General features: G+C 54.3%; 1 protein-coding gene across 1 annotated transcript in view; it reads right to left on the reverse strand.

The window, feature by feature from the left end:
- GLT1D1 (glycosyltransferase 1 domain containing 1) overlaps window positions 1–9,786 on the reverse strand; it is a 65,992-nt gene extending 56,206 nt beyond the window's left edge. The window contains exons 1-2 of the mRNA XM_015587889.2: window positions 9,365–9,786; window positions 8,881–8,982 (exon numbers count right to left, since the gene is read on the reverse strand). Coding sequence (XP_015443375.1) covers window positions 8,881–8,982; window positions 9,365–9,435 — 173 coding nt within the window. The 5' untranslated portion in view covers window positions 9,436–9,786. The remainder of the gene's footprint in view (window positions 1–8,880; window positions 8,983–9,364) is intronic.
- Window positions 9,787–9,805: the final 19 nt, after the last annotated feature.

The following is a 9,805-nucleotide window of genomic DNA, read 5'->3' on the forward strand; positions in this document are numbered from 1 at the left end:
GCCGGGGGTCCTGGCGCGTGCTGGGGCGGAGGGAGCCGCGGCGCGGGACCCCTCCCATGGGACCGAGACCTGGGGTCCCTCGGGTCCCTGCCTTGGGAAGCAGAGGAGACCGCTGGCGGACTCCCGTGGGGCCCGGGGCTGGCCGCGGGTTCGCTCCCAGGGAATCCAGCGTGGCCGTGGGTCTGCTCCCATGGGGACAAGCAGCAGCAGTGATTTCGGGACCCTCTCCCCAGGGACCACGGTGGCCACAGGTCACACATACGCGCGCGCCCACACACGCACTGCGGCCAGCGGTGGCCGCCGGTTGTTCCCATGGGGACCAGGGGTCAGCGGGTGCCCATCCTCCGGGGTCAGCACCAGGGGTGATTGCCGATCCCTCCACAGAAACCGGGGTGGCCAGTGTCACTCCCATGGGGACCAGCAGCGGGGGTTCTGTTACTTCCTGACAAATGAGAGCTCTGGCAGCATCAAGCCACCATTCCCGCAGAGGACCCGCGCTAAGCAGCAACTGCCCCCTATAGATGTGTTGTTACAAGGTAAACTGAGGCACCCTAAAAGTGCCGTTTGAGCAAAATCCATTCCGCAGGGGCAGCACCACCCCGGGAGTGGCACGGAGGCGGGGACAGGGGCGCAGGACAAACTTTGCTACAGAAAGGGCGGGGACAGAGCAGACATTCCCCATTGGCTGCAGCAGACGCCTACCTGGCTGGAGGGCGGCCACGTTTATTTCCCGGCTCCGGCTCCGGCTCCGGCTCCGGCTCCGGGGTGGGCAGGGACCCAGGCTTCGCTCCTCCTACTCCAGCCCCATTGGGTTGGGCCTCGAGCCCCAAGATGGCTTCGAGGTGCTGCGTGACTGCTGGCGCTCCACCCCTCAGCTCATGTTCCAGGCAGCAGGAAGGAAGGGCAAACCCGCGCCCAAAGTGGTGCTCTTCGTTTTAAGGGCTCCTCCTGGAATGTCATGCAGCCCTTCAGGCCTTTATCTTTTTGGCCGCGTGCCCGTCTTGTCCACCAAGGCAGCTGAGATGCGCAGTCCCTTAGCTCCGCACACTGCTGCCCTAAATAGACGAGGGGCCCCAGGGACTAGGATGCAGACTTCTCTCTCTTGGGGGCACCAACCCACTAAAGAGGTCTATTTTAAAATGGCTGCGCGTCTGAGGGCAAAGCCTCCGCCCCAACTGCCTACTCAGCTCTTACCTCCTTTTGCCTGGGACAAAGTCCTGATTCCGGAAGGCACTCTATGGGTGTTTGTTGGGTTAAAATCACTGAATTTGCGCTGTCATGAGATTTCATTCTGACGAGACTGCGTTCCTGATGCTCAGTAGGAGCCAGTGTGACAATAGGATTTGCCACGCTGAAATTTACTGTTATTTGATTTTTCTGGAATACACCTGTTCCATCAGCTAAGAGATATACGGACATGTCTTCTGGGGCCCGACACTTTATCCACTCATTGCTTCCGTTTACCCACTCGAAAAGTGAGAAAAACTACAAACAGTATCATAGTTAAGTAGTTCATTTTCGAAGAAGTCTTTTATGATCCACCCAAGTAGGTAATATGAAAGGGGACAAAGGCAAATATGTTAACATGGAAAAATGTAGAAATAATTACGGGGGCGGGGGGTGGTCGCCCAGAACAGGTTGCAGGCATCTGCGATCTCTCCAGACGCTTCTAGCGTAAGGGTCTTAAACTATATGTAAAGCGAACTGTTTTCTCCTTTGATCACAGTGTCTGTTCAGACTGATCTCTGGTTCCTAGCATCAGGGAAAATGAGACTTTATCAGGGCTGTGGGCAAAATGCTGTTAGAAGTGGCTCTGCGACCAAATTCAACATGCGACATCTTTTGTCGCCTTCACGGCACTGAGGCGCTCGCCTCCTTTATTTCTGGCGTTTCCAGCGCTGCACCACCCTTCCTCCCTGGGGTACTGAGAGCTACAAATGCTGCGTGTGCACGCGCGTGCGAGCGCGAGCATCACCTCCTCGTAAACATGCAGAACGTGGTGGTTAAATGCCCTCCTTATGTTTCCTTTTCCTGGTTTTTACTGACAGCACTTGAAAATGACCAAATACCAAAAAAATTAAAAAAGGCGGTTGGCCTGAAAGTAACTAGTTCCTTCTAGCGTTGCTTAATGAACAGAGGAAGTTTCCCAGACTGTGGTTCTCCCTTGGAGCTGCTGGAGAGAGCAGGCCTGGGGCGCCCACTGCTGTCTGGGCTGATGGGCCAGCAGCTCTTTACAGCCCGAGGGCACGCAGCTGACAGTTGCCACCGCTGCCTATGGAGACGGAAGGCTTCACATCGCTACCAATGCAGCGGACGCGGTCCAGGTCTGTGTACGTGGCAGCTTTACTCCAGGGAGGACGTGTGACCTGCTTCCAGTGACGACCGGTCCTTTACAGACGCCCGCGTTAGTTCTTTCAAACTTTACCACGCAACCAATCCGTTTAACACGTGCAGGCACTTGGGCGCCGCACGGAAGCCCGGCACCCTGAGAGAGCATTATGAATACTTTGGCTTTGCGTGTTTCCAGACTTTATGACAAACGGTCACGCTGACTGGGTGCTCAGCACGTGCCCGGCAGCGTCCCGAGTGCTCTCGGTGTCCCTCCCCGCCCCCATCCCGGGTGGGGGGACTGCCGTTCTCACGGCTCTGCAGACGAACAGACGGAGACACCGGGGCAGTGCGGATCCGACTCTTCACGTTTCTTTGGCTCTGCTCCACGTTCACAGTATTTTCTGTTTTGGTTTCTGTTGGTCACTGTTACAAAAAACAGGAATCCTCTTTTCATATTTTCCTGTAATTTGCCCTTTTTCACTTAATGATTGGGGCAGGCAAAATTCTAACCTGGGCCCTAGGATTTCCGGTCCCCTGTTGGACGCATTCCGCTTTTCAGTGAGACACCCTTTCAGGCTGAGAAGGGGCTCTGCAGATGTGATTAAATTCCCAAGCGGGTTGCCCTTAAGACAGGGAGCCTATGCAGGCTCAGTGATCTCAAGCCATCTTCTGATGTTGCAAAGAGCCGATGTGTGACAGGGACTTGATGTCGGGGTGATTTCTCATTGCTGGCTTTGGGGATGATGGAGGCTACGTGGCAAGGGACACTGGCGGGATCCAGGGGCTGAGAGCAGCCCGCAGCCAATGGCCACTGGGAAATGGTGCCTCAGTCCCCCACCTCGAAGAACTAGTCTGCCACAGCCACCGAGCTGGAGGGGGCTCCAGGTGAGACCCCAGCCCGCGCGCACCTTGACTCCAGCTTGGTGGGCCCCTGAGCTGAGAACCGGGTCAGCCACGCGGACCGTGACCTGTGAGCTAACGTACAGGTGTTGTGTAGTTGTGGTGACTTGTTACACAGCAACAGAAAACTAACACAGTAATTTGTCAGACCAGGATGCTACCTCCAATGCTGCCCCTGCAACAGCATTTGAGTAACTACACAGTAGTCTAGTGCAGGACGCACACACTAGCGCAGTTCAATACCTTCTGACTGTGCGTCTTTGCCATTTGCAACATTGTGGCTATTTTAATCGACACTGTAACGAACATTCTATAAGTCTCCGCGCCCGTTCTCAGAGTCCTGGAGGTGGAGCTGCACGAAGCACAGGCCAAATTGGCTTTCACGCAAGTGACCGATCGCCCTCTAGAAAAGTTGCATGTTTACTTTTCTATTGATCATTTACGAGCACACTCATTTCCCAAAACATCGTCGATGTTGGGTATTTTTTGTTCAAGTGACAAAACATTTCTGCGTTTTTAAATTAGTGCAACTTCAATTTTTTTTTTTTTTTTTTTTTATGAAGGGCATTGTCCTTTTTCTGTGTGTGTGCATGCACGTGCATATATCGCTTGTATGAGCTGGGACTTTTTCGGTCGCTAGTGACAGAACATCACACTTGCCTAATCAGAATGAGAACTTAGGGGCTCACCAATGTCCAGTAAAAAAGCTCTTTTAAGCCACGGGCAGACGCAAGACCTAGAAAATGTCATTTTGAAAGGTCTTTCTCTTTTCATCTCTGCCTTCTTCTGGGTTAATCCTTGGGTTTCACAAGACAGGCCTTGGTGACTCCAGGCTTTTAAAATTACAAATGCAGCAGAAAGATGACCATTTTTTCCTAGTCACTCCAGAATAAGTCATGAGATTAGCTGTGATTAGACCAGTTTGGGTCACATGTCTATCTTTGAGCCAATCACTGTAGCTCAATAGATGGACTAGTGCTGATTGGATAGGTCTAGTGCTGAGGTCACGTGAGGACTCCTAGCCTCGGGGACCAGCCCTCCTACCCGGACCGAAGGGAGCAGGGATTGACCAACAAGTCAAGGTGCCATCACCAGATGCTGGGAAGGACCGGGGGACGGCTCCCTCTATGACACCTGCACACTCACTTTGGCAATTCCATTTACTGGACGTTTATCCAGTACGTTTCACGAGTCTTAAGAACTCTGATCACACAAGGACGTTAACTTCGTCCTATGGATCTCGAATACTTTTTTCAGTTTGCTGTTAACTGAAATTACTGGTTTTGATATAAATTAGCCTTAAGTCTTCGTGGAGTCCAATCAACTTTTCCTTTATGGCTTTTGTGCTGGGCTCAGAAAAGCATGCCCCTCCCTGAGATTTCAGTTGCACATTCCGACATAATTTATTGAATAACGCAGTCTTTTCCCTACGGATTGCAAAGGCCTTTGTCTTCACCTGCTGAATGATTTTACGCATGGGCTTCATCTCCACTGCTGTTTCCTGTAAGGCCTAATCTAAAAAACGAATGCACTTATCACTACCATTGTCCTTTCGTGACTGCAATACAGATGCCGGGAATTACAGAAGTTGTAGTTAAAACAGGAGGTTAGGTGTGGCCCCGAGATGTTACCAACTAACGTCTCGCACTTCTTCCAGGAGGAGAAAGCAGAAGTTTGCTTCTTTCGCTCACTCCTCCCTCTCCTACCTCCCCTTTGTATTGGCGAACCCCGACTCTTACAGACGCCTTGTGGATTTCTTAAAATGCAGGAGGGAAAGAACCCAAGACGCAGAGGCCGCTACCCACAAGGGTCAACTAAAATGACAGCGTGAAAAATGTCAAATCCAAACCCATCTTCCCGGCCGCACGTTCTCACATCCTCTGTGACATGAGCCATCCTGAGAGCTGAATTAACTCAGGCGAAGGCGGCTTCGCGTGGCTTTGTTTTGGGCTTGAGAACGTAAGGCCTGGTTCCATTCCATTGGTTGGCTCTGTTCTTGGTTCTCGTATTTTCTGCTTCTACCCAGGTTATCTGCAGCTGGATAGAACTGTTGCAACAGGGACCCTTTGAAATAAATACAACCGATGACAGCTCCCTACGCCCAAAGAGTCAAAAGCTCGATGACACGGCCTGTGGCTCCCGCGCAGCTAATGACCGATGCCATGGTCTGACACACGAGGATGAGCTGGGCCTACGCGGTGCCTCTGCGAGGACCTGGGACCCCGAAGAGCAGAAGCGCGGGCTGGGGGTGCCGACGCTGAGCTGTCACGACGTGTGGAGCTGTTCAAAGGCCATTTGCCGGCTGAATGGTGACTGACAGGTGGCGCGGAGAGCCCATGATGGCTACTGTGGCCCAGCATTTTGAGGAAGCTGAAACTGAGCAAGCAGATGGGACGGCGAGCGGTGAGTGACGCAAATGAGAAACGAGAAGCAGAAGCGTCATGGAACAAGTCAGAGGAATCTGGCAGCCCCTGAAATGTCCTCGGTCTGTGACGGTCCCTGAATCCACATCATCAGGTGGCATCGTGTCTGGGCTCTGCACTGAACAAGGCTCAGGGGACCGAGAGGTGACGGAAAAGGAGGGCCCGTGCACCTCGGAGCAAAGTGTGCATTTTTGAGTCCAGCCCGCAGCAAGGGCGCCGCGGCCAGGCCCTCCTCCCCCGTGGCCACTCACCAACTACCCGTGAGGCAGAACTGCCTCGCCTCGGGCCCCCGCTGTGTGAGCTGGGTCGTTTATGGCATTAGTCACACGATCACTTTTAGGACAAGCACACCCAACGAAGTGGCAGAGGCAACTTGCAGCTCCGGCCAGCTGCGCAGTCACAGGGGCTGCGTCGTCACTGACCGCAGGGCCAGGCAGGGAGCTCGAAGAGCAAACTGGGCCACGACGAGAGAAATCGGGCGGCCCCCACCTCTTCTCCCTTTCATTTTCCCACGCTTTGACTGTGGCTTTGGCTACAAACACCAGAGAACCCAACGCAGTGGCTTCGACAACATAAGACGTGTTATCTTTTATCACCTAATGCCTCCCTGGTTCTTTCCTGAGCCATCCACAAAGGTGGCTTCGCGCTAAACTCGTCCGTCTCGTGGTGGTGACATAGCTGCCAGCAGTGGTCAGGACCTCGGACCTGCGACTTCATGCCCAGTCTGGGAGTGTGCCCCTTGCCCGAACCTGACGGAGCCAGGTCCTGTCACGCATCTCCTCCTGGGCCCGGGCGGATTTCCCGTCCCCGGTGGCTACTCTGGATTCCTCAACTAGTCGCAGTGAAGGAACAGGAGAGACCAGCACTGGTTCTGACTAGTCAGATCCAGAAATGATGACGATAGTTCCTTCCAAGACACGTGGGTGACCGGTGGGGTCGGGGAGGGGTGCCGACGCAGAGCGATACACACCTGAGTGGGATCAGGATTCTGTTTGGAAGGAGGAGGGTGTGGACACCGGACAGGTGACCAATGGTGCTCACTGCACTGGCCAACATGGGCAGCGTTGTCCACTAGAAGCTTCTGCAGGGGTGGAGTGAGGGCCAACATGGGAGCCACCAGTCAGTCACGTGCGGCTACCGAGGACTTGAAATGTGGCCACCGAGGACTTGAAATGTGGCCGGTGTGTCAGGGACAGATTTTTTCATTTTATTAAATTCGATCTGATTGAAGTTCGTATAGCCACAGGAGGCCAGCGGCTGCTGCGCTGGACAGTGCAGGCAGAGGACGACTCCTCTACCGCAAGAACAAGACAACGGAGAGCGCGGAGGATTCGGGAGAGCTAGGAAGTGTGAGCGTCTTCTAAGGACGCTGGCTGTGGCCTGGCATCGGCAGCCCATGGCTGTGGGGAACGGCAGCGTGTCCCTGTCACCCGGTGCTGCTCGTTTAGCACAGACACTGAGGCGCTCTGGGTTGAGGCGCAGCGGGGCGGGTTTTCCCTTTATCTGGCCGGTGGTTGCTTTGCCGGCAGGTGGGCTGGGATGCTAACGCAATGGGACCCTCTCCATCAGCTGACTCTCCATCAGCACGTGACCTCTCTAGCAAGGTAATTAGGCTTCTTACGTGGTGGCTCAGGGCTCTCAAAGGCACAGAAGTGGAAGCTGCCTGACTTTCTTAAGGTTTCAGTCCAGACCTGGCCCAGGGACACTTCTGCCACATTCTCTTCACCAAGCAGGTCACACGCCCAGCCCTGGGGGACTGTGACCCATGAGGAATAAAGGCTCACACATCAGAGGCGTGGTTCAAGCTGGTCAGTAGCATATCAGGCGGCCACAAGTCCCTAAGCTGCCAGAGTTCTCATTTATTTTTTACATAGCAGCAGAGCATCCGAATTTATAGGTGAAAACGTCCAATTCTTAACCGTTAGCTCACCTTTTTGAAGCAACAGCTTAATTGAGACATAATTCACATACCATACAGTTCGTCTGTTTCGTGTTCGATCTGATCTGTGGAACATTCATAGAGCTGTGCAATCAATTTTAGCGTATTTCCACCACTGCGAAAAGAAAGCCCAGAGCCTTGAGCAGTCACTCCCTGCGCTCCCCTCCCCCAGCCCCAGCAAACCACCACCAGTCTGCACTGTGTCTCTGCAGATCCGCAATTCCGGACATCTCGTAGACGTGGAATCCGTGATACGTGGTCTGGCTGCTTCTTCTTCTTCTTCTTCTTCTTTTTTAAACACTGAAGCCAAACCCAAACACTTTGCCTCTCAGGTTTGTTTTGCAACCTCAGGTGATCAGAGACTGCAGTGCACAAGGGACCCCCCCGTGGGCCGGGAATGGCCACTCAAAACTCATTAGAAATCCTGAACTCCTTGTTTCCCGGCCCCCGCTCTCGCTTAGCTTTACGCTTCTTAACTAAGACACTCCAACCGAGCTCCTTTGCTGTCATCCAAAATGGCACATCTCTAACGGGCAGAGCCTCAGCACTCAGCTGTCACACGAGTGACACCAAACGGCCTTTCACTCCATGTTCAAGGCTAATGTTATTCTGCACCTGGCCTGGGGGTCAGCCCTGTCCATCTCAGGACACTCTCAGGTCCTGTCTTATCTACCGGCTGAAGCGTGGAAGAACACTGGACTAGGGGTGAGTTTAAGCCTTCTTTGAAGTCTGAGTCCCAGTGCCTGCGAGACCTGTGTGCTCCTGGACAGGAGTCTCGAAGGGTTTGCTTTCTCCATCAGCGAAATCAGGGTACAAATATACGCTGTAGAACATCATTAGCAGCTCAAAAAAAAAATTAAGTGAACACAAGATGTTATTTCGGCACCATTTACAATTCGACAAGTATTCATTCGTTCAGTTAATTCATTTATTCAGTTAATTCCACACATATTTATCATTGGCAGGTACTGTGCTAGATTCCAGAAATACAGCAGCGGATAAAATAAAGTCTAGGACCGCCCAGCTTTGAAAATAGACATTAGTTTCACGAAATAAATAAATTATGACGAGTACTGTGCAAAAAAATCCAGGGTGCTCTCGTGACATATAAAAAGGGGATCTGATCTAATCTGGATCAGGAAGGTGACATGTGAGCTGATAACTGAGATCGTGAGCACCGATGGCGGGGCATGGGAAGGCCCCCCTGGGGCTTCAGCTGTGCCAGGTGTGAGGAAAATAAAAAAGTAAGTACGTGCTGTTTCCAGCCTTTCTGGAAGGGCTACTTACCCAGACGGCCTAGCAGCAAGCCCACTTCCCAGGGGATCGGTCCAGCCTTGTCTCAGCAGGAGGTAAGGATGAAGGAAGAGATGGCCTCGCACTGAATCGACCCTGCCGGGGGCGGTTCTGGAGGTCACTCTTCCACTCGGCCACGTGCCAGGCACTGCTGTAGGTCCCAGCGGGCCGCGGTGAAGAACGAGAAACCAAAGAACCTGCCCCCATGGAGCTTACAGCTGTGGGGACCACGGACAGGCTGGGAGGACGAAGGAAAAGAAAACCAAACAATGCCAAGTCCTATGGAGAAACTAAGACGGTAATGGGACGAGGCCGTTTCAAGCAAGGCTCCTACGGAATCAACACTGCAGACCTGAGCGTCAGACTTGAGCGTCCGACGGAAACAGCGCCAGGAAACGGGCCCTGGGCCTGGTCTCTAGGACCGTGGTTCTCACTGGGGCCCCTTGGGAATGTCTGCAGGCGCTTTTGGTTGTCACACCTGGGGAGCTGGGGTGGAACCGGAACCTGGAGGCGAGTAGAGGCCAGGGAGGCCGAGGGCGGCCCACACATCCCAGGAGCACGTGCCCACGTCGGGCGGTGCGCAGGCAGGAGCCCCGCTCTAGGCCGCGAAGGCCGCGAGGCTGGAACCAAGCGCGGGGCCCGGCCTTAATGGGGGGCTAGCCCGCAGCGCAGGCAGAGCCCCAAGGCCCTGTGGGCAGTCCGGCTGTCGCTGGCGGGGATGGAACGTCGGGGTGCCGGCCGAAGGCTCGTCCCGTCCGTGGGCACGCCTCCGCCCTGTCGCCCCGCCGACGGCGGAAGCGGGGCCGCCGCCGCGGCAGGCTTCCGGGGTGATGACGGAAGTTCCCGGCGGGCTGTGCGGCGACGAGCTCGCCCAATGGGGACGCCCGAGGGGCGGGCCGGGGCGGGCCGAGGCGGGCAG

This window comes from Pteropus alecto, unplaced genomic scaffold (genome assembly GCF_000325575.1).
Source record: "Pteropus alecto unplaced genomic scaffold, ASM32557v1 scaffold213, whole genome shotgun sequence".
NCBI lineage: Eukaryota > Metazoa > Chordata > Mammalia > Chiroptera > Pteropodidae > Pteropus > Pteropus alecto.